Source organism: Salmo trutta, chromosome 28, assembly GCF_901001165.1.
Source record: "Salmo trutta chromosome 28, fSalTru1.1, whole genome shotgun sequence".
NCBI lineage: Eukaryota > Metazoa > Chordata > Actinopteri > Salmoniformes > Salmonidae > Salmo > Salmo trutta.
Window position 1 is genome coordinate 36,762,452 of NC_042984.1, and position 25,282 is coordinate 36,787,733.

Below are 25,282 nucleotides of genomic sequence, written 5' to 3' on the forward strand. Positions count from 1 at the left end.
GTAGGAGCACACTGACATGACTCCTTGTTCTTAGTTACACGATGATCAGGCTGATAAAAAACCCATCCTTAATCATATGAGAGACTAAGTATAATCACAGTTAGCCCTATTTAACTTCTACCACCCATCCATGAATTCATCCCCTAATTTTCTTTAATTTGTATTATTTATTTTAGCTTTATTTAACTTGGCAAGTCGGTTAAGAAGAAATTCTTATTTTCAATGTCGGCCTAGGAACAGGATGTAATTCCCTCCTGTATCTGCATACCATCCTTCCATCCCTCCTTCACCCACCATCTTCCCATTTCTATCTCCCTGATTTATTCTTTCACTGTCTCTCTACACCTTATTCCACCATATTTCCTTTCCATCATCCTATAGATCGAGCACTGCTTCTCATCTCCTCATCCACCCCTGAAGCCAGACCCCTCCCCCTCTCCTGGATCACCCTACCCCATGTAAAAGTGCTGATCTGTAGGCTTCCTCTCAATGTACAGGGCGCTGGGCAGGGGCCATTTCTCTTTGTGTTTATTGACTTCACGTTCACATCTCCCTCTTAGTGGACGGCTGGACGCCATGAGATTCTCCTGGTGGATTATCAGTGATTGACTAGGAATGTTAAAGTGAGGCGGGTGTCACACTACTATAATGCCCCATATCGGTCTGTATTAGTAGACCGCAGTGCACTGGACAATAGAGACAGTGAGAGCATGTCAAGCAGATCAGAACATTCATTCTGATTGATTGCTGAACTCCACGGTGCGCCCTTTACCCGACTTTCAGTTTGCTGGACCAGCAGATTCATATTAATACAGCACCATGAGGATATATCGCTAGCGATAAAGAAGCCGTATTTGTCTTCTAGCTCAGGGTTTCCCAAACTCGGTCCTGCCCCCATTAGTTGAATCAGCTGTGTAGTGCTAGGGCAAAAACCAAAACGCACCCTGGGGGAAACACCGTTATTCCTCCATCAAACTGTACGGTTGGCACTATGCATTCGGACAGGTAGCGTTCTCCTGGCATCCGCCAAACCCAGATTTGTCCGTTGCACTGCCAGATTGTGAAGCATGATTCACTCCAGAGAACGTGTTTCCACTGCTCCAGAGTCCAATGGCGGCGAGCTTTACACCACTCCAGCCGACGCTTGACATTGCGCATGGTGATCTTAGGCATGTGTGCGGCTGCACGGGTACGGAAACTCATTTCTTGAAGTTCCCGACGAAGAGTTCTTGTGCTGACGTTATTTCCAGTGGCAGTTTGGAACTCGGTAGTGAGTGTTGCAACTGAGGACAGACGATCAGCACTCGGCAGTCCCGTTCTGTGAGCTTGTGTGGCTGAGCTGTTGTTGCTCCTAGACCTTTCCACTTCACAATAACATCACTTACAGTTGATCGGGGCAGCTCTAGCAGGGCAGAAATTTGACGAACTGACTTGTTGGAAGAGTGGCATCCTATGACTGTGCCGTGTTGAAAGTCACTGAGCTCTTCAGTACGGGCCGTTCTACTGCCAATGTTTGTCTATGGAGATTGCATGGCGGTGTGCTCGATTGTATGCATCTGTCAGCAACGGGTGTGGCTGAAATAGCCGAATCCACTAATTTTGAAGCGGTGTCCACATACATGTGTATAGTGTATTCTTAGAGTGACTAATGCTGAAAGCATTTATTAGCAGGAACAGGGTTTCCCAAGCTCAGTCCTGAACTAAAGAACGAGCAAAAACTAAAGAAAGAGCCTTGAATGAGTAGGTGTGTCCAAACTTTTGAATGGTACTGTACATATTCTACATGGACCAAAAGTATGTGGACACCTGCTCATCGAACACATATGTGTGTGTGTATATATATATTATATATATATATATATATATATATCTCTTCTCATATGGCAAAACACTGCTACCTGAATCTGTCTGTATCCTCAGAGATGTGTTGTGGTTCATGTGCACATCAGGCCCTGAAAGAGATCACAACCATTAATGTGTATGAATCAGACCCATGTGTTGACCAGTTGATTCTCCCATCTCTCTTCCCCCTCAGACACACACTCTAAACTGCTGTGATCACAGAGACCCACCCACACTAACGCCTGTAGTGCTTTTCACTTCAATTAGACTTGATGCTCTAATGGATTTGTCTGTATGACTCCTCAAACAGTGAATTGAGATGGATGAAACAATTGCGGCGATCTGAAAACATTGTGTGTGTTAAGTTCATAAAACCACCGTTGATGTTGATGAATCCATACCTCTGTGCATTTGCGTGGTCTCTAATTCAATAGGTTACTTTCACAATGGTTTAGTAAATTCACACTAAATGCAAATGCAATAATTTTGCAGTAACACAATAGCCTACTTGTTGGCAGTCCACAGTGTCAGTTCAGTAGAATGTATTATGCATTCAAGGAACAAATCGTGATTAAAAAGAGACAAACTGTCAGTGTGTGGTTAGTTTTGTGAGATGCGTATAAATGGGGCACCCAGGCTTTGTGATAAGCTACTGATTGATTGTTTGCATTAATGAATCCCTCACTGTCTCTGCTCACAATAGGTGTTCAGTGTTGCTGCCTGTCTCTGTGTGTTGTATTTCTGGGTGCCATTGGCTGGGTCTTCTGGATCACAGGAAGCCCATATTATGCCAGGAAGTGTGTGAAAGGGGGCAAGCCACAACTGCCAGTCAGTGGGAGAGCGAGCAAAATGCCCAGATCAACAGGACCTTTTGTGCGTGCGTGTGTGTGTCTGCCTCCATGTGCATGCATGCGTGTGCATGTGTGAAGCAGTATGGGGGATGGTGATGATGGATGGGGGTTGAATAATGATGAGGCCCAGGCCTCATTCTTACCCGTTTCTCATGGACACTGGGACAGCGTGGTACAACAGTCTGACACGGCTTCTCAGACGCACAGTGGAGAACAGACCCGCGCTTGTCTACCAAGTGCAAATCACCAGTCGATCGGGGAAGCTGTGTCTCTCTCATCTCAGGCATTGCTCAACCGTGTGCTGCTCCTCGTTTGAACAATGTGGTAATGGTGATGATTTGCGCATGTTTGATCCAGGGCATTGTTCTGTCACCTCCATCCAATTGAATAAATTCCATTTCCATTCCATTGTATTTTTTTCTGCATACCTCTGCCAATACTCTTCATACCACCTATTCTCATGTGTCCATTCACACCTCAGATATTCAATTACTTTATAAATAGCTTCATGTAGAGACCGGGTATATTCATTCTCTCGTACAATTCATGTGCTGTTGTGTTCGCTGCAATTCCTCATTGACCTTGATGGTTTAAGGGGGAAATCAGCAGTTACTACATTCACTTATAAATTAATTATATGTACCGATTGATTCTTGAAGAATATAATTAATAAATGCCCCGTGAGCTTAGTTCAACTATCATACCCCATCAGAACTCAAAATATAAGCTTGTGTTACTCCAATGTTTTTAAACAAAGTAAATGTAAACCAACTATATAGCCTCAAAACATGGTTAACTATAATTGTGTTATCATGAATGGTCAGTCCTTACGTCTACGAATTTGAGAATGGTTGCATTTCTCCAATCCTACCCTTCAGCTTTTTACTGAAACGGGCAGGGAATTGCTTTGTTGTTTCAACTGCTGATCGCTGCTTTCAAGCAACATTGCATGCCCTGCTTCTACCTTAGAGGATTTTATTCCCTAAATAACTCGGCCCTTGTAGCCTCTGCCTATTCTGATTACAGCATGGGTGTACACTCATGCAGTCGTGGACAATATTGGGGCCACTCCCCATCGACGACGTCGGGCCAATGAGAGCGCTTCCATTTGCAGTTTCAGTAGTACCATAGTGTTGCCCGGCAACCAGAGTCGGCACATTTCTGGGAGGTCCTGTGTGGATGGCAGCAGCTGTTATTCACTTCAGGAGAGAGACAGAGCGAGAGAGAACATGTTAAGGTACAGAGATTGAGGGAGGAGAGACAGTTTAGTCAGAGAGGAGGAAAAGGAGGAGCAGAAGAGGGGACACAGTGAGAGAGGTAGAGGAGCCACCATCTCTTGCCTTCGAGAAAGTTTGCTTCTGCGACCAAAGAGGAGGAGGAGGAGGAGGAGGAGGAGGAGGAGAGGGAGGCAGAAGAACAGGCCATTTCTAAGCCTGGTTGAGACGGTGTCTATCAGAGCAGAGAAGAGAGGGATGTGTGGTGTATGGAGGATTCGTCCTCTGTGCTTCTGCACTCCAACACACTACAGTACCTGTGCCTGCTGGAGCAGTGGATCTATAGCCATGCCTCCCCACAGGCTCCCAGCCTGACACACTCTGGAGGGACGAGAACAGAGGACAGCCTGGGTGACCTGGATATGAGCTGAGCAGAGCTGAGCTGAGCTGAGGCAGTCCCACAGTGTGCAAGTTATTTGAGACAGATCCTGACTTCAACTGGGTTTGGGTTGATCCAAACAGATCCAAATAGGTTTTAGTCTGAATCTTGATCTAACGCTGGTGTTTGTTGAAACACGTCCAGAGCTGTTCTGGTTCTGGCCTGCGTAGGACCATAGAAGTTCTGTAGTGGTCCATAGAGGTTTAACCGCTCAGGACCAGGACAGTTTGCCAGAAGAGGAGAATCCATGTCTGGCAATCCACACAGTGAACAACTGGGCAACGTTCTACATCTGTTGTGCCATGATGTTTACTGGATCTGCTAACAAGAACATACCACACCTGGCACAGGAACCTACACCTGGCACCATGGACTAACCTGCTCTGAGTCACTTTATAGTGGCCCCCTGTTGATCTTTTGCAGGAGAACTTAGGAGCAAAAAATGTGGAAATTAAAGACCTTCTGTATGGATTACTGGCATGTGTTGTGTCTACATCCTCACAATACCTTTCATAAGAGGTAAGTAGACTTTGGACTAGATGTTTTTAATATTTGTTTTGAAGTTCTGCAGGATAGGATAAGATGTGCCTGTGGCTTATGGATATTTTCTTCCTGCTCTTATTAGAACACTCCAAACGTCAATTAAAACTATATGAAAGAATGTATATAGATTCATGTTTTAGAGACAAACTGTAAAAACGACAACAGAACAGTGTTTAGGCATATTGCTGACTGAACATTGCTCTGGGGCCTGAGCTGACTGGAACGCAATTGATTTTCCTGAGAGAAACTAGTTAAGGTCATTTATATTCCTGCACTACTTGGTTAACTCACTTGGTCTCTTGGTGATGCTTGTCTACTTAATGGTTTCTAGTGTAAGGGACTGGAGCCGCTAAGTGCTTAGGAGGAGAGAAAAGGTGTGACTTGACTCAGCAGCCACTCCTCCTCCCTCTTGGTCTTCACCTTTCACCTAGTGCAGGATCTCTATAGGGTTGTTCATTCTGTTTACTGCGCTCATCGGAGCAGATTGTGAATCTGTTTTTGAGTGTTTATATCCTACACATTACAGGTTAGGAATGTATTCATGTTACTGCACAGGCTCCTTGGAATATTATAGGATTAGATTTAATGTTGGATGATTGGATCACAACTCGGTGTTATCAGCTTAGTCGCAGAAACAAGGAGTGGGAAATACTGTTCAATCGGCTTTAAGTAAGTGCAGGGCAGGTCATTGTACTGAATCTAGAAATTAGGGTTTCCTCTCAGCTTTGATATACAGAGCTGTACATACAGTAGGTAGTTTATGCGATAGGTAGTTGGATCCCTGCTCACTTCTCACAAACCAATTTATCCTCTCCAATTCCCCTGCAACTTTATAGGGATTATAAAGCACCCCTCATGTCTCTGACTGCCTGTCACAACATAGATAGCTGTCGTTCTGTATTCCAGTAGAGCTGCAGTGATTACCCCATGAATCTGTTCAGAATGCAAATGTTTAGCTGACTCCCACAGAATAGATATGCTCTATTACAATCAAGGGGAACAACCAAGGCAGACTGGATATATATATATAATAGATACATACATACATACATACATACATATATACACACACACACACACACACACACACACACACACAATAAAGCTTTATAACGTAGGCTATCTGACAGTCTCTTGGCTGTTTGTCTATGTGATCGTGTTGCCTTTGTGTTTTTTCTGATACCACTTCATGCAGGAACCCCCCCCCCCCCCCGCCAACACAGATGTGTGTAAGAAAACACTCATATTGGGCATTTTCAAGCTTCAAGAGCAATGAGAAAATGGTTTTATGTTCTACAGAACCATAGAGCATCCGTACTCCCTGATGATAATCGAAACAATAATGGTCAAATGTCTGTTTTAATAACTATCACCTGCTGCAACTTCATGACTGTTGATAATGATATACATCACAGGCATAGCCTACATGTGGAGTTTTACTGATGCATTACCCATGTAGTTAGTTTGATGTTGCCAACAGCGTCAGAACTGAGCTGCATTTGGAGACATGAAAGACTGATCCAAGGCCTGTGGAACCCTCAGAAGCACCTGTCACATCTATATATGCTAATGTATTCGCTCACACACACACAAACCATGCACACTTAGGTCATTAGTATTTCAGAAGCAACGAGGACATGTCCATAATGCATTATTAATGCATTACATAGCAGTTTTTATACCCTGAAAATTGTGCCTCCTGCCATTTTATATTGCTGTGAATCCCCATAAGCTGTAGGTACAAATGTCATAGTGTGTTGAGTTGATCCCGTGGTGTAAAGTAACTAAGTAAAAATACGTAGTTTTTTGGTTGGGTTATCTGTACTTTACTATTTATATTTGACTACTTTTTACTATTTTACTGCCATACATTTTTCCTGACTCCCAAAAGTACTCGTTACATTTTGAATGGTCTGGCATGACAGCAATATGGTCCAATTCATGCCTACTGCCTCTGATCTGGCGGATTCACTAAACACAAATACTGTGTTTGTAAATTATGTGTTGGAGTGTGCCACTGTCTATACGTACATTTTAAAAACCAGAAAATCGTGCCGTATGATTTACTTAATATAAGGGATTTGATGTATAGCATTTACTTTAACTTTTACTTAATCATTTTCCCATCACGACTTAAGTACATTTAAAACCAGATACTTTTAGACTTTTACTCAAGTAGTATTTTACTGGGGGATTTTCCTTTTACTTGAGTCATTTTCTCTCTCCAAACACTAGTTTCTTGGAAAATATTTAGCATTACAGTGCTGTTGTTTTTTTTATTCCATTATCAAAACCTGTTATAGAAGCCAAGTAATTTATGCTTGGTCTAAAAGACTTCATTATGCTCCTAATTCCTCAGAGTCACTGGAAAGATGTAGTCATGGGGCGTAACTCGAAACACCAGCAAAGGGTTTACGGTAACATGGTTACATTGAGTTCCACGGCTTTAGTAGCTGTGTTGTTAAAGCAAGGCCGCTGTAGTAACTCAAAACAGCCTCTCCCAGCTGCTGAACTGGGGCTAACCCTCCCCCTCTTTGGCCTTCCCATTGAGAGCTCTGTCGTTCTTGGGTATGGGCCCATGTATTACCACAGGCACATACACGTACACGGCACAGCACAGCACACAGGCATGCCTTGCCCACCGCCAGTGGCTATCACAGGCAGTCCCATCCAGATGGGTTAGGGTGCATTTGTAAGGAAGGAAAAAGAAGGGGTGGTCCTCAAAGAAAGGAGAGAGGGAGGGGTTGTGTAGTAGTTGTGTGGTTGGAGAGCCTTTGTTACGAGGAGGGGCGATTTTAATCTGTTAGCCTAGACATACTGTACTGAGCCTTTACCTAACTTGGTCATCAGGCAAACTTGCTTGTCTAGCAACTTTCTGAGTGTGGACTCGGGCAGGATAAACTGGGACAGGGAACTTCTAAAAGGCGCAGCTGAAGAAACTGGAGCCAGAAGAGAAAGAATTGTGTTTTTCTATGGAAAGTAAAGGATGCGGGGTGTAATTTGTGGTCTAGTATATGGGAGTTGGTACAGTGTGTCTCACCACTGACTGTTATAGGGGGAGTTGCTACAGTTTGGGTGCGTTTGGGACATTTGAAACTTGCTCCCTGCGTGTTCCATGCTGCACATTTTTTCCCCTGCGTGTCTGGTGTCTGCAGTGATGTCACCGCCGCGTGGAATGTGATGTGGAAGTACTGCATTTCAAGCCGAACAATAAGGTAGGAGATTATCTGTAATGACTCCTACTGCCTGGTCTGGTAAAAGACCGCTAGCGTTGGTTCATTTCTGACTGGCCCCAGAGAGAGGGAAGCACTTCTGGAGAAATATTACATATTCAATACCCTGGAAGTGCATCATCATCAGTGTTAGGTTAAATCCACACATAGACAGTAGGAGTGGCAGCAATGCAACGTGTCCTAGATTTTGCATTACATACCCATAGTAACCCAATCATTCATTGGAAATGAAGATATGTTAAAAACTTAGAGGCAATGCAGAGGAGGAGGGCTCGTCTCAGGTAGTCCTTTGGGGTAAATTGGAATATGAGAGGACATTTTATTCAAAGAAGCAATCTGTTCCTGAATGAACCCAAATGTCCCTAGAACAAAGTGTTAGAATAACATGATCTGGGTCTAAATACATTTTAAAAAATCTTATTTTTAAAGGCCCAGTGCAGGGAAAAACTTTATTTCCCTGTACTTTATATAAATTTCCACACTATGAGGTTGGAATAAATGATAATGGCCTTTTTGTGTAAGAGTTGCTTGATAAGACAACATGAAATGTCAGCCTGTTTTAGTAGAATGGAGTTTTGGCCTGCCTGGTTACGGAGTGGCTACGGACACAGAGTTTCTGTATCCCAATTTGGCCAGGCTAAAAATCTGGATATTTCTGCGCGTGTAAAGTTTTTTTGTTTTTTTTACGTAGCTGCGTGCCCACTCCGCTGCCTAAGTAGCTCAAATCAAATTAAATGTTATTTGTCACATACACATGGTTAGCAGATGTTAATGCGAGTGTAGCGAAATGCTTGTGCTTCTGGTTCTGACAATACAGTAATATCCAACGAGTAATCTAACCTAACAATTTCACAACAATTACCTTATACACACAAGTGTAAAGGAATGAATAAGAATATGTACATAAAAAAAAATATATGAATGAGTGATGGTATAGAACGGCATAGGCAAGATGCAGTGGATGGTATAGAGTACAGTATATACATATGAGATGAGTAATGTAGCGTATGTATACATTATATGAAGTGGCATTGTTTAAAGTGGCTAGTGATACATTTATTACATACATTTTTCCATTATTAAAGTGACTGGAGTTGAGTCAGTATGTTGGCAGCAGCCACTCAATGTTAGCTGCTGTGCTGAGTGTGCTGCTGCAGCTCCCGCCGCATTTCCCTGCTTGATCGCCTTTGTCTGGTCACTGGTGTAGCCTACAAACTTCATGTTGTACACAAAACTGTTCAAACTATTGCATTGCATGCCTCAGTAAGCATAATGCAGCTATTTACATGTTTTACACAAAATACATTATTAGCATGTTCGTACAAACTTTGTTGTCAGTATTGCGAACATAAGCACGACACAAACAGGCAATCTAGCGATTTCATGTTCTTCTAAACTGCTGAGTTGCATGCAGCTATTTACTCACGATATCAGCATATAATGGCATAACGATCTCGCCCATTCTCAGACTTTTCATCGGTCCGGAAACACCCTCGGCTGCCTAGAACGTTTGGCTGCCCGGAGGCGGAACGCAGCAAGACAGACACACAGTCTTATTAGCAATTTAATGTTGTTGTTTTTTCACCATCATTGCAAACATTGGCTAAGCTGCGCAGGAAGCAGACAGGCAGTTAAGTACTGTTCCTTTTTTGTTGTTGAGGAACTACAATATGGCAGCAACTATAAAGATTAGCCAACGCTGATTAGTTTTTCTTTCTCCAAAGAGTTTTGACTGCGTCCTGTTTGTGCAACTGCAATATCCGTGACAACAGACAGAGAAGGTTGTAGCCTTCATAACATATGTTTTGGAATGATCATTCACATCGCCGCATGCTTACTTTTTTTTCTTCCGTTGTTCAGAAATATGAGGCAGAGACAGGCCTAGGCTACATCATCATGGCCCAGAAGAGGGTGAGTGAAGTGAGTGTGAGCAGCAGCTACGTTAGAAAAAAAAAAGTGTGCTTAAAATAACACATGAGCAGAACATGATCCAGAGGGGCGGGCGTTGGCGAAAACTCTGTATCCGTAGCCATGGCTAATTTAGTTAAGACCAATAAGAGTTCCAAATTTCTCTGCCAATAACAGCAAATGTTCTGTTTTCCCCTCCCCACTCAGACCACTCCCAGACAATCCTAGTAAATTCTTGCTTGAGAAATTGCTCTTTGCTAAGAGCTATTTTGTTTGTTTACAATTAAAAGGGTCAAAAATAATCACAGTAAGGTACCTAATTGTTACCCAGAAATGATTTTATATTGAGATAAAAAGGGCTGCATTGGACCTTTAATAGGCTAGTGTTGTGATGCTGTGATTGGCTTATTCTATTTACTTCTTCCTGACTTTGCACATTTGTGTTTTTCTGAGCCATCCATCTTCTGAACCCAGTTGGGCTGATTTAAATAAACTGTTATCTCTCCCTCACAAGACATGGACTGACCCAGGAGTTAAATTCCTGTCTCTTCAAAACACACTGTGCTTCTGAAAAGTTTTCATTTTGAACTCATGTTTTCTCCACTTTTCTCCAGCCTCCTCCCGGAGTTGTCTCCTCTGATAAAATCTCAGACTCTGAAGCTTTCACAGGTGTCTCGTTCAAGTGGAGTTAGTCTCTGGCAGGAACAAAATGTTGTTTTGCAAGAAAGGCTTACTAGACTGTCTGAAGTGAAGAGGCTTTTGAGGGACTTGTTGAAAACAATGGTCTGTCTGACAGTGAGAGCGGCTGAAATGACACATTAGAAGCAAAGCAACCTGATCTGATCCTAACTCCAGGGCAGCGAGTGGAGTGGATCACAGCAGCCATGACTTATTTACTGTGCGTGTGTGTCTGGATAGCGTCTCTGGTGCCGAACGCTCCTGCATCCCGTCCCCAATCCAGAGGGAAAAACAAGAGGCTGTTGGGTTTCATCTGAATGTTAAAGCCAGTGGAGTCTACTGTTGTCTCATACACTTCCTGCATCTCCAACTGTGTCTGTGTCAGTCGTTGTGTCCATGTCAGTGTCTGTAACTCTGTTTGTGTCGACACTGGGGGGGAATAGGCTGAAATCGGGGTTGTTGTGACACAACCGTGCCTCAGGATAGACTCTAGGAAGAGCAAATGGACTAACCCAGCCCAGTGGGAAGTACAGGCCAGAATGTGGAACTGGTCTGAAGCTGTTCTGACTTAAACTGGACATCTTGACAAACAACAGCATCTTGACCTTCATCTGGGCCCAGAGAAGTGAGACTCCGGATTTTGCACGTTTGGTCCCTGTGTTGGTAGGCTGGGTGTATGTTGAGAGATGTTTTCTGGGCCGAGAGGAGACAGACGTGTGTAATGGAATAGCTGTAATATGACGTGTAGTCCCACTGTGGTGAGTTCACTTCTGGTGTGGAACAGCTTAGACATGTCTGGGGAAATCATTTTGGTCAGAAATGCCATTTGAGGGAGATGGTAATGAGCAGTTGTTGCCATTTTGAAGCGTGGTTGTTTTCCAGCCAACAGTATTGAACAGTTTGATATTTGTATTTGTTGAAGTATGGATTGATCATGTTGAAAGTAGTGCGTCATTCTCACAAGTTCAGAACACACACACACACACACACACACACACACACACACACACACACACACACACACACACACAGTTGCTTTAGGTCCAAATTCACAAGTTTACTCACCTGTGTTCATGATTGATTTTGCACCCAAAGTGAGCGTATTCAATTGGAAATTACACAGTATTCATTTGTATCCTCTAGATGTTTTCTTGTGTGACAACAGTAAGTCCCTTTACTGTTGGCTATGTGTGTGTATGCAGTTCTTTATCTCTATTGAATGTTGGAGTGAGTGTCCACATCTCAATAATTTAAACGTGTTACTCCCAGAAGGTAGACTGCACCTTGAACACTGAATGCATAAAAGTATAGCCCTTTCTGTGATTGCTGAACATCAATTCTTAGAATGGTCCTTGTGCACTGCAGTTGGTCATGTGTTGTGATCAATGATTTATTTATACACTAGATGACTGATAGAGGGCACTGTGTTGAAGCCACCGTGCCTCCATCTTGGCACTCCCACACCGTTGTAAAACATTTTTGGAATGCATTTATTAATGTCTACATTCATTTTTGCCACATTTATTCTATTACAAACACCTTAATGCATACTTTTAAATTGTCAATCTATAAAAAATATTTTCCTAAAAGTAACATTTTTAGAGATTACTAATGTTACTGTCCCCACTACAGCAACAACAAATGTAGTGTAAAATTTCAATTTACATTTCAATGGTGTACCAGATAAATTGCAGTGGTTTGCATTTACATTTACATTTTAGTCATTTAGCTGACGCTCTTATCCAGAGCGACTTACAGTAGTGAATACATTCATTTCATGCATTTTGTTTTTGTACTGGCCCCCCGTGAGAATCGAACCCACAACCCTGGCGTTGCACACACAATGCTGGCGTTGCAAACACCATGCTCTACCAACTGAGCCAGAAGTGATAGGCCCATTCTATGAAGTATATTTCAATGATCGCAACGTCACCCACCCTGTGTTCAAGAGCATGTTGTGAAATAGTTTGACAACCCTGTTTGTAAGCTTTTAAATGATATCCAACTCAACCGTTCATTTCCCATGATGAAGACATGGTAGGGTGGGGTATATGCAAAATGGGTCAACTTTGATCTGAATGTTTTGGCATTCAGGGCCACTTTCTGACCACTTCTTGTTTAAAACAAAAGGGCTGCTGTCAAAAAGTGATTGAATTCAATTGGGTTTACCCCGAACTAATGAGTACTGATAGAGTTATTGGGTTAAGAGCGTCTCAGTTGTTGAAATCTCTTGTGGTAGGCACACTACATTAGAAGTTGTTTTGCTACGGCAGTGAAGCTACGCTCTTTCACACCTTCCCCATTCTTTCACTTTAATTTTCAGCACAGTATCCTAGTGTTGATGACCAGAATACACTAAGAAATGCCACAATGTACATTGACTCCGGCATATACTTCTATTTACATGATCAGTGTAGCTGTAACTGCTGTAGCTCAAAGGCAGGCACTGCCTCCGTCTCTTCTTCTGCATCTTTCTCTAGCAGCCCTTGTGTTCTCTTACTTTTGATGTCATATTCCTTAGCATCTCGTCTCTGTGGCTGCCTGGTGGGTAATGAGGGAGCGTGCTGCATTAACTTATGTAATGATGAGAGAGGAGAGGAGGGGGTGGGGACGATAGGAGAGAATAGATGAGCTCATGTTGCTGCACTGCAGCGCTCACACACACTGCACCATATGGTTTATGCCACACGTGCGTACACACACACACACACACACACACACACACACACACACACACACACACACACACACACACACACACACAAAGAGTACGGTGCCACTACCTCTAGCCAGAATTAGCTACCAATTTAGCTCTACTGCAGAATCACAAGGTTGCCATCTTCTTTATATCGTTGTCTGTCTTTGAATGATATGATGTGAGTGAGGAGGTATTTACATTTTAGTCATTTAGCAGACGCTCTTATCCAGAGCGACTTACAGTAGTGAATGCATACATTTCATAATTTTTTCCCGTACTGGTCCCCCGTGGGAATCGAACCCACAACCCTGGCGTTGCAAACACCATGCTCTACCAACTGAGCTACACGGGACATATTTGTTTGTGTGTGTGTTTGTTTGTGTGCAAGGTCTGTACAAAGTAGGAGCACATGAAGAGTTTCATTCCAAAACGCTATACACTGAGTGTACAAAACACCTGCTCTGTCCATGACATAGACTGACCAGGTGAATCCAGGTGAAAGCTATGATCACTTATTGATGTCACTTGTTAAATCCACTTCAATCAGTGTAGATGACAGGTTAAAGAAGGATTTTTAGAAAGCCTTAAGACAGTTGAGACCTGGATTGTGTATGTATGCCATTCAGAGGTTGAGTGGACAATACAAAAGACGTATGTGCTTTTGAACAGGGTATGGTAGTAGGTGCCAGGCACACCGGTTTGTGTTAAGAATTGCAATGCTGCTTGGTTTTTCACACTCAACATTTTCCCGTGTGTATCAAGAATGGTCCACCACCCAATGGACATCCAGCCAATTTGACACAACTGGGGTAAGAAGAGAAGTTATCTAGATTTTTCAGCTCTTAGCAATTTTTGGCCAATCTCCAACCTTCCATTCGTACGCAAAATTCTGGAGAAATTGGTGTTCAATCAGCTAAATTATTTTTTAAGTGCCAACTGTATAAAAAAAAAAAAAAATTGAATCTGTTTTTTGTGCCCAACACAGCCCAGAGACAGCCTTAGTTAATCTGGTAAATTGTCTTAGAGCCAACACAGATGCCAAACAGCTCTCTGTCCTTGTACTCTAAGATTTAAGTGCTGCATTCTACAATGTTGACCATGATGTCCTTCTGGACAGACTGGAGAGGTGGGTTGGCCTCTCTGATCCAGTTCTAAGTTGGTTTAGGAACTATTTAACTGGTCAATAGTTTTTTTTTTGTCAGCCTAGGTGAACATAACTTATAGAAAAGACATATTACGTGACGTTCCACAAGGTTCGATTTTGGGTCCAGTACTGTTCAGTTTTTATATATGTTATGCATTGGCAGCATCATCAGAAAGCACAGCATTGATTTTCACTACTACGTAGACGATACCCAACTTTTAATTTCTGTGTCACCAGAGGATTTTAGCTCCACAGATACATTATTGGACTGAATTAGTGATTTAAATTCTTGGCTCACAACTTCTTCCAGCTAAATCAAGACAAGACCAAGGTACTTATTGTTGGAGCCAAAGCACAGAGAGAGAATCTAGCTGCACATTTTAATTCATGGGTAATAAAGATAAAAAACCTAGGTGTTATTTTAGATTCTGAACAAAATTTCGAATCACACATTAGGAATGTGACAAATCGCTTTTTACCACCTGAGGAACATTTCCAAGGTGCGGCAGATTCTCTCTCAGGCTGATTTATTTTATTACAAGCAGGCTTGATGCTCTCCACTGTCTGGTCTTCCCAAGAAAACCATTGGTCAACTGCAAAACATAGAGAATGCTGCAGCATGGGTACTAACCAAGACCAGACGGAGAGCACACATTACATAGGTTTTAAGGTCTCTGCTCTGGCTGCCTGTGAGTTTTAGAATTCATTTTAAAAATATTCTATTGGTTTATAAATCAACTTACAATTGTGCTCCCTATTACATGTCACATGCTTTTAAGTAGGTTTCTCAGGTCCTTTGGCACTGGCCTTTTAACTATCCCAAAGCCTAGGACCAAGAGACATGGAAAGGCAGCCTTTAGTTTTGCCCCCAGCCTCTGGAATAGCCTGCCAGAGAACCTGAGGGGTGCCGAAACTGTGGACATATTTAAAAGGAGATCATAAAACACATATGTTTAGCTTTGCTTTTTCTTAGGGGGCTTTTTAGATGTTCAGTATGTGTTATTCATAATTTTTTATATGGTGATTGCTGTGTAGTAAATATTTCAGCTTTTATTTTCATTGTTTTCGATTTGTTTTTCCTGTAAAGCACATTGTTGCATTCCACATCTGAAATGTGCTGTATAAATAAAGCTTGAATTGATTTGGAGTCAACATGGGCCAGCAACCAAATTTTGGAAGGTGTTCTTAATGTTTTGTGTATGTGTATGTGTGTGAGTGAGTGAGACAGAGAAATGGGGGAAGACAGAGAAATATTATAAAATAGCTCGACAGGCCACTGGAGTGCTTTCAGCTCTGTGTCTGTCTGAGAGATTGTACAGGAGAACAGTAGATGAATTACCCAGGTCCTTGGGTTAAAGCTGAAGCATTACAAATTCATAGGCCAAGATTCTTCAGCGCAGGTTGATGATGGATCCTGTGCTAATAGATGTATAGTCCACGTGTTGGAGGGCGTCTAATAACTGAATGGATCATCATTATTACGCCACATTCACTCATAGAATTGGCAAATTACATTTTTATTAGACCTAGTACGATCCTCTGAGACTATAACTATTGATTGCCCTGTTGAAGTATTCAGTAGCTTTTTATCCTGTACCTATTGATGTAGAATACTGTACTAATTCATCAAACTTTTTTTGTGGTCAGGTGCCAGGGCAGCATGGCTGGCCATTGGATGTACACAGAGAGCTGATATTAATAATATGCATGTCAATCTCTCCTGGCTGAAAGTGGAGGAGAGATTGACTTCATCACTACTTTTATTAATGAGAGGTATTGACATGTTGAATGCACCGAGCTGTCTGACTAAACTACTGGCACACAGAACAGACTATGGGAGGCACACATTAATACATAGAGGCATGACTACATGGACCTCTATTCCACATCAAGTAACTGACGCAAGCAGTAAAATTACATTTAAAAATCAGAAAAAAATACCTTATGGAAAAGCGGGGACTGTGAAGCAACACAAACATTGGCACATGCGCGCAGACACACAGACACACACACACTATAACATATGCACTATACATACACATGGGTTTAGTACTGTAGATATGTGGTCGTGGTGGAGTAGGGACCTGACGGCACACAGTATGTTGTGAAATTTGTGAATGTATTGTAATGTTTTTCAAATTGTATTAACTGCCTTCATTTTGCTGGACCCCAGGAAGAGTAGCTGCTGCTTTGGCAGCAGCGAATGGGGATCCATTATAAATACAAATACATACAAGTTGTGGTATTTATAATTTTGGGCATGAACTAACCCTAACGCTACACTAGTGAGTATAATCAGTTGACAAGCATGGTTTCAAAGCCTACTGTTTGATCTCCATGGATGGATCCCCACATCTTTAAATTAGTACCTGCCTCTGAGAAATTACAGTGTTGGGACTGTAGCATGTAAATAATAATTGAAGTGTACTGTTTAACCTTCTAGGGCATTTTGTGCGTTAAGGCCAAATCAAACAAACAAGCAAACGAGCGTGTACACGCTGGAATTAGAATGCACGGTAGTGAATGACAGAAAACAGACGCGCCGTCAAAAGCGGCATGCGCTTCAAATTAGAAAGCAAGTCTATTTTTCTCACGTCTATGCGAAGCAATGCTCGTTTGCGTTTCATTTGATTTGGCCTTTAGGCCTAAATCCTTCTTTGACAATTATTAGGAAGTACTTATTCTGTCAGCCTTTTCTGTTACCGTGACAACTGTGTGCCGTAGTTCCATCAGCGTTTGATGATGAGCGTGCACTGCTCACGTGCACACGTCCCCAGAGACCACCTGCCTTCTGTCCTCACCGTGGAAGGGCTTTTCTCAATGACGGTCATTCACATTTTCAGCAAAGCAGTCTTGACACAGTGAGGCTTTTACATGTATTTCAACATGTTTTCGCAGTGGTTATTTTCTTTACTCTGTAGATATTTTTCTCAAGGATAGAGTATTCCATAGGAAAATGGGTATGTTATGGATTTTTCTGTCATCTTAGTTAAGTTTAATGGGGACTTACTCCATCATTGCTCTCTGTCATCAAAATGACACTAAAGAAAGATCTATAACAACTGTAGTGGGATTCACTGCCAAATATTTCAGTCGGAGACTGTAATTGGCTCAGAAACATGTCATTCTGTCTCTCATTCCCCTGTCCTGGTATTGGACTTGGAGATCAAACCGTTTCTCTCTATACAGTACGGTTACTGTCAGCTTCACCCTCCTCCCCAAATGAGCTCCCCTGAGAGAGAATCTTATTCCTCCGCTCACTCCTGCTCATCCCCAAACACACTATATATTTTCTCCATCTTCTCTTTCTCGCTCACATTCTCCTTCATTAAGTGCAGTTGCTATTTTCACTCACTCGCTTGTCAAATTAAATCACAGAATGGTTTTGGTACTGCATTGCTGTGCACTGGCTCCATCTGTTGGTGAGGACAGGAGCCCCCATCCACAGCTTAAAATATTCCCAAACCGAGTCCCCTTCATACAGTATCTCTGAAGTCTCCACCCAAACAGTTGCTTTAGTGTTTTGTTGTAGTAAGTGAAGGAGAGATGCACAGCCCTTTATCTGTCTTGGCTAACTGACAAGACAGATAAACTAACTAACCCCCCCAGACAAAACAAACGAGATGACAAGTATGCCACTGTGAACTCCCCAAGGGCAGAGACCTGAGAAATGAAAGGATGTGGGATGTCTTTACCCTAACAAACAACTGGACAAGTACTCCACTGTTAACCATTGGAGGACAGAGAAATAAGAGATGTTTGTTAGGAGTATTCAGAGTATTCTTCAGCTCTCTCATCTCCCCTATCCCTCTGTCTCTCTCTCTTGCTCTCTCTCTCTCTCTCTCTCTCTCTCTCTCTTCTCTCTTCTCTCTTCTCTCTCTCTCTCTCTACCGGGCGTCTCTCCAGCGGTTCCTCCATCTGATTACTGCTTGTCTCTATAGAGATCTATAAGTAACATTTACTTATTATTGTTCAGAGATAATGGGGGTTGCCTGCTGGGAGCAGAAAGAGAAAAACCGCAGCATTATACTATAAGGCAGCTGTGCTGGAAGAAATATGATATGAATATGATGTACTAGATCCAGGTTAATGCTGGGTTGAAATTGACATAGATGAGTTGATTAGAGCCATTTGATTGATTGATTGATTGATTGATTGATATATCCTAATCTCTCGTGGACAGACGTACATAACATGTGTCTAGTAGCTGACGCAGTTACGCAACATTTGGTTCTGCATTTCCAAGATTACTTCATACAAATACAAAAAAAAAAAAACATTTTACAGAACAGCTATTTTACAATAGGTGAATCCTGTGGTAACTTGAATCTGGACTAACGGAGCCTTCCATGGAGAGAGCTGTTTTCTATTGTGTTCCACAAGGTGCTGACAGACACAGTGTTGTGATCTCTGGCCCAACGTAGAGCCAGAGGACTGGGCTAGGGAGCTTTAGTGAGGCCTGTACAGGACACAAGGCCCAGAGGAAAGAGAGGGAGGAGGAGGTTTCCTGGAAGCCTGATGATACTGACAGCGTTTTCCGCTAGCGATTACCATGGTTTCCGTTTCAGATTATACAATCGCATGCAGGGAGTTTTTCCTCTCCATTCATACGCTACAGAAGTGGTTTGAGTCAAATCAGTTATTAAGATCGAAATATAATTCTTATTACAAGCCAATCTAGATTGCAATACATTATTTAGTACGAGGAATCAGTCCAGATTCAGTCAGTATAAATGTATAATACAGTTGTTTCAGAGTGTTGTCTGACAAAGCTCAGATTTCCCCTCTTGTCCTGTCATGTGTAGTGGAGAAAGAGAGCGAGAGAGGCATGGAAACAGGTGTGGTGACCTTGCAGCCGTTGCAACAAACTGATTCTGGACAGACACGTCCCCAATGTGCCCGAGATCAACGCAACAGCTGAATAAATGCACTGAAAGAGAGAGAGGGATGAAGGGGTAGAGAGATAACAGTTGAGTGTATGAGAGAAAGATTGTGGTATGAAAGTAGACAGAGAAAGAGAGAGAAGGCAAGATTGACAGAGCAGCTGAGAGAGAGAGAGAGAGAGAGAGAGAGAGAGAGAGAGAGAGAGAGAGAGAGAGAGAGAGAGAGAGAGAGAGAGAGAGAGAGAGAGAGAGAGAGAGAGAGAGAGAGAGAGAGAGAGAGAGAGAGAGAGAGAGAGAGAGAGAGAGAGAGAGAGAGAGAGAGAGAGAGAGAGAGAGAGAGAGAGAGAGAGAGAGAGAGAGAGAGAGAGAGAGAGAGAGAGAGAGAGAGAGAGAGAGAGAGAGAGAGAGGAGAGAGAGAGAGAGAGAGAGAGAGAGAGAGAGAGAGAGAGAGAGAGAGAGAGAGAGAGAGAGAGAGAGAGAGAGAGAGAGAGAGAGAGAGAGAGAGAGAGAGAGAGAGAGAGAGAGAGAGCGCGCGCGCGGTTAGGGGGAGGGCGCAGGGAAAGACTCTCCTTTTCATTGACATTCAAAGGAATGTGCTGATGACTAAAGAATAAATCAGTCCGATAGAGGTTCCTGCCTGGTGCTCCATGTCTCTTAACCCCAGGCAGCCTACACTACAGCACTATATCCCAGCTCTATCCACCTCTCCTCTGCTAGCCTAGCAGCCTGTTTATCGATCTCAGCTCTACGTAGATCAACGAGCCTGCCTTATAGTGCAGGGGCTCTCAGCTCCACCTGAACTCTCTCTGTCTCTGTCTCCTCGACACAGAGGTGGCAGATATATGAAGGCTCAGGTAGGTGGGCACATGTATGGTGTCTGTCTGTTGCTGTCAGTGTGTGTTTGATGGTTGCTTGCAGTACCTACCTGGCTGCAGTAGTGGGGGTATAAGTGGTGTTGTTGTGCTGACTAAGTCAGTGTGTGGCAGTGAGGAGGGATGCAGACAATGGATCCAGAGCTGCAGCTGAGAGCAGAGGCTGCCATGTCAATGGATCGAACGGTACGCCGGAGTGCCGGCTCCACTTCTCTGCTCTGTAGTCTGATGTCATGGTCACGCTGATGCATGTCCCCTGGAGGTAGAGAAGAGAAGGGGAGAAAAAGATAGAGAAGTTTTGTGTGTATGTGCATATGTTTTATTTAACATAAGTGTGTGTTCTTGTCGGAACAGAGATGGTTTGTGGGGATATGTTTGGCCCTGTAGATCTGTGGCTATTCTGTCCTTTGCTCTCTGTCTCTCTGTAGACCAGATATGGGCAACTGGTGGCCGGCAGGCAACTGCCCCCCCCCACCCCTTTTGCAGGCTGGTGGACCAATTTCACCCCCCAAAAATAAATGAGATATACAGTGGCAAGAAAAAAGTATATGAACTTTTGGAATTTCCTGGATTTCTGCATGAATTGGTCATAAAATTTGATCTGATCTTCATCTAAGTCACAACAATAGACAAACACAGTCTTCTTAAACTCATAGCACACAAACAATTCATGTCTTTATTGAACACACCGTGTAAACATTCACAGTGTAGGGTGGGAAAAGTATGTGAACCCTTGGATTTAATAACTGGTTGACCCTCCTTTGGCAGCAATAAACTCAACCAAACTTTTTCCTGTAGTTGCTGATCAGACCTGTACAACGGTCAGGAGGAATTTTACAAAACTGTTTCAGTTCAGCAATATTCTTTGGATGTCTGGTGTGAACAGCTCTCGGTCATGCTACAGCATTTTAAATCGGGTTGAGGTCAGGACTCTGACTGGGCCACTCCAGAAGGTGTATTTTATTCTGTTGAAACATTTCTGTTGTTGATTTACTTCTGTATTTTGGGTCGTTGTCCTGTTGTATCACCCAACTTCTGTTGAGCTTCAATTGGCGGACAGATAGCCTTACATTCTCCTGCAAAATGTATTGATAAACTTGGGAATTCATTTTTCTGTCGATGATAGCAAGCCGTCCAGGCCCTGAGGAGGCAAAGCAGCCCCAAACCATGATGCTCCCTCCACCATACTTTACAGTTGGGATGAGGTTTTGATGTTGGTGTGCTGTGCCTTTTTTTCTCCACGCATAGTGTTGTGTTCCTTCCAAACAACTGAACTTTAGTTCAATCTGTCCACAGAATATTTTGCCAGAAGCGCTGCCTGCAAATTTCAGACAGCAGTGGCTTCTTCCGTGGTGTCTTCCCATGAACACCGTTCTTGTTTAGTGTTTTACGTATCGTAGACTCGTCAACAGAGATGTTAGCATGTTCCAGAGATTTATGAAAGTCTAGCTGACACTCTAGGATTCTTCTTAACCTCATTGAGCATTCTGCGCTGTGCTCTTGCAGTCATCTTTGCAGGACGGCCACTCCTAGGGAGAGTAGCAACAGCGCTGAACATTCTCCATTTATAGACAGTTTGTCTTACCGTGGACTGATGAACATCAAGGCTTTTAGACATACTTTTGTAACCTTTTCCAGCTTTATGCAAGTCAACAATTCTTAGTCTTAGGTCTTCTGAGGTCTATTTTGTTCGAGGCATGGTTCACATCGGGCAATGCTTCTTGTGAATAGTGTTTTTTTATAGGGCAGGGCAGCTCTAACCAACATCTCCAATCTCGTCTCATTGATTGGACTCTAGGTTAGCTGACTCCTGACTCCAATTAGCTTTTGAAAAAGTCATTAGCCTAGGGGTTCACACACTTTTTCCAACCTACACTGTGAATGTTTAAATGATGTATTCAATATAGACACGAAAAATACAATAATTTGTGTTACTAGTTTAAGCACACTGTGTTTGTCTATTGTTGTGACTAAGATGAAGATCAGATCGAATTGTATGACTCATTTATTTAGGAATCCAGGTAATTCCAAAGGGTTCACATACCCTTTCTTGCCACTGTGTGTATATGTATTTACAGTACCAGTCAAAAGTTTGGACACAGCTACTCATTGAAGGGCTTTTCTTTATCTTTACTATTTTCTACATTGTAGAATAATAGTGAAGACATCAAAACTATGAAATAACACACATGGAATCATGTAGTAACCAAAAAAGTGTTAAACAAATCAAAATATTCTTCAAAGTAGCCTCCCGTTGCCTTGATAACAGCTTTGCACACTCTTGGCATTCTCTCAACCAGCTTCACCTTGAATGCTTTTCCAACAGTTCCCACATGCTGAGCACTTGGCTGTTTTTCCTTCACTCTGCGGTCCAACTCATCCCAAATCATCTCAATTGGGTTGAGGTTGGGTGATTGTGGAGGCCAGGTCATCTGATGCAGCACTCCTTCACTCTCCTTCTTGGTCAAATAGCCCTTACACAGCCTGGAGGTGTGTTGGGTCATTGTCCTGTTGAAAAGCAAATCATAGTCCCACTAAGAGCAAACCAGATGGGATGGCGTATCGCTGCAGAATGCTGTGGTAGCCATGCTGGTTGTGTGCCTTGAATTCTAAATAAATCACAGACATTGTCACCAGCAAAGCACCCCCACACCATAACACCACCTCCCCCATGCTTCATGGTGGGAACCACACATGCAGAGATCATCCATTCACCTACTCTGCGTCTCACATAGACACGGCGGTTGGAACCAAAAATCTCAAATTTGAAGTCATCAGACCAAAGGACAGATTTCCACTGGTCTAATGTCCATTGCTCATGTTTCTTGTCCAAAGCAAGTCCCTTCTTCTTATTGGTGTCCTTTAGTAGTGTTTTCTTTGCATCAATTTGTGCATGAAGGCCTGATTCACACAGTCTCCTCTGAACAGTTGATGTTGAGATGTGTCTGTTACTTGAACTCTGTAAAGGAGAGAGAACTCTGGGTCTTTCATTTCTGTGGCGGTCCTCATGAGAGCCATTTTCATTATAGCGCTTGATGGTTTTTGCGACTGCACTTGAAGAAACTTTCAAAGTTCTTGAAATGTTCCGGATTGACTGACCTTAATTTCTTGGTAACGATGGACTGTCATTTCTCTTTGCGAGACACTGTAGCCCCTCATGAGTTCTGTTTTTTTTTTTGTGGCCCCCACCGCTATCAAAGTTTCCCTGCTGTAGACCAATTGTTATTCCCTCCTGTCCTATCTATGCTGGATCTTCCTTCCTGTCCTGTCTATGATGGACCAGAGCAGCCATGTCTCCCCAGCCAGCCCAGCTCTCCCCTCTGACTCACTGCAGAGCTCCAGGGTGATTCATCTCGATCAGCACCCGGCAGCACCCTATTAGCATATTTTCAATTAAACCTATAGCAGACAGGATGGGACCCTCTGACTGCACATCGATTCTTCCTCAATTGTTCCTGCGGATGCAAGCGAGGCAGTGTTGGTTATAACAGACCCCTGCCTGTTTTTCGCCGTTCACTCAGAGCTACTGATCTGCACTCATTAGAGCTGTTTACAAAATGGATGGTCTACCAGAGCAAATTAAACGCACAGAGCTGTGAGTGGTCTCTCTCTCTCATCAGTCATATGGCAGAATGGAGGTTGGGAAAACTACAGTACTGTATGCATGGATTGTTTCCATGCCGCATTGTGTACTTCCTCCCCTTACTAGCCCCTCGTTCTCTCACTCGATCTTGCTCTCTCTCGCTCTATCCCATCAAGACATTCTTTGTTGTTTTGTTGTCTTTTGGGGGGTTGTCTTTTGAGTTTTGTTTTTCTGCTAGAGATCGTAATGAAACACAGAATTCCCCTCAGGATCATTAGTCAGAATTCAGAGTTATGAATCCCAGGTGTTTTCTCCACATTCCATTGCATGTTTATGCACTGAATAAAATGTTCCCCTAAATAAAGATGTTGGAAATGACAGTGCACAACACTGTTTTCTGCTCTGTATTCAGCAGGGTGTAGTGAAGCGAGCAGGGATACTCTGTTGCTGCCTCTATAAAGTATTATTTACCTCAAGATCAACCCTCTGCTTAAAACAACTTAACCTTGTGACTGCACAAGTCAATGCTGACATACTTAACCTCCAGACCTAGGGGCCGATAAAGTGGGCTTGTCACCCTCACACTGGTCCTCCTGTTCAGCTCTCCTGGCAGTGAAGACTGGTCTCTCAGCTCTGTGGTTCTGCTATGCGTCTATAGTACACGTGTGTGGATTGGAAAGGGTAATATCCTGGCTGTCAGGGAGGCCGGTGTGAAAGCACACCTGAGCTGTGCCTGTGTGGTGTCTGTGTACCAGCTTAGTTTCTCCTCTCCTTTAGCTCTGGCTAGCATCACCATGGAGAGAGTAAACATACGTTTTTGGGCGTTTTCAGATTTTTTTTTTTTATCTGCTAACTTTTTTTTTTTTTTTACAAAAAAAGGAATCTAAAACTTCACTGTGTGAGGTGTATTTCCAATTGGAGACCTTCCTATCTAAAACAGGACTTACACTTCCGAAGGTTGAAGCGGATCCCTTTTGGCACAAACATAATACCTTTTGATTTGGACTGCCTCTACCTAAGTCTGAACAGCCCATCCTTTCTTTCAAAACTAACATGAAATCTAAGACAGGAGAATAACAAGCGTTTGACAAGGACAAGGAGATAAAGGGGAAAGTGTCATGAAGAAAGTCATGTAATCTGTGTTTCCACAGTAGATACTAAGGTTGTACATTGTGAGAAAACAGACTTCACCATTAGAGAAAACACTCTCTGAAATGGCTCCTGTTGGTTTATGTCACTCAGAGATTACATTTAGGAGTGTCTGGTGCCATTTTGTGCGGTATCACAGTGGGAATGACTTGTGAAAAAAGCTACTTTTTCCGAGTGGCACCTCAGGTTTGGAAGAAGGTCATTGGATTAGAATGACTGCGTATCTTTGATGACCGAATTCAGTT

At 42.9% G+C, this 25,282-nt stretch overlaps 1 protein-coding gene and 2 long non-coding RNA genes across 7 annotated transcripts in view; 2 read left to right on the plus strand and 1 right to left on the minus strand.

The window, feature by feature from the left end:
- Positions 1-25,282, plus strand: part of LOC115166133 (IQ motif and SEC7 domain-containing protein 1) — a 189,555-nt gene that overhangs the window by 119,995 nt on the left and 44,278 nt on the right. The window contains exon 1 of one of the 5 annotated variants that reach the window (XM_029719859.1): positions 4,145-4,865. The exons of 3 other annotated variants lie outside the window; for them this stretch is intronic. In XM_029719859.1, the coding sequence (XP_029575719.1) occupies positions 4,789-4,865 (77 nt within the window). In that variant the 5' untranslated portion in view covers positions 4,145-4,788. Of the gene's footprint in view, positions 1-4,144; positions 4,866-7,658; positions 8,105-25,282 lie in introns of those variants that run through there. One more of the 5 variants, XM_029719861.1, reaches the window with a different exon arrangement.
- LOC115166135 (uncharacterized) lies at positions 9,195-10,043 on the minus strand. The gene is made up of 3 exons (XR_003870278.1): positions 9,961-10,043; positions 9,549-9,636; positions 9,195-9,337 (listed from the first exon to the last, which is right to left on the minus strand). It is a non-coding gene; the product is annotated as an uncharacterized LOC115166135 (long non-coding RNA).
- On the plus strand, positions 9,778-10,078 carry LOC115166134 (uncharacterized). Its single transcript, XR_003870277.1, has 2 exons — positions 9,778-9,903; positions 9,983-10,078. It is a non-coding gene; the product is annotated as an uncharacterized LOC115166134 (long non-coding RNA).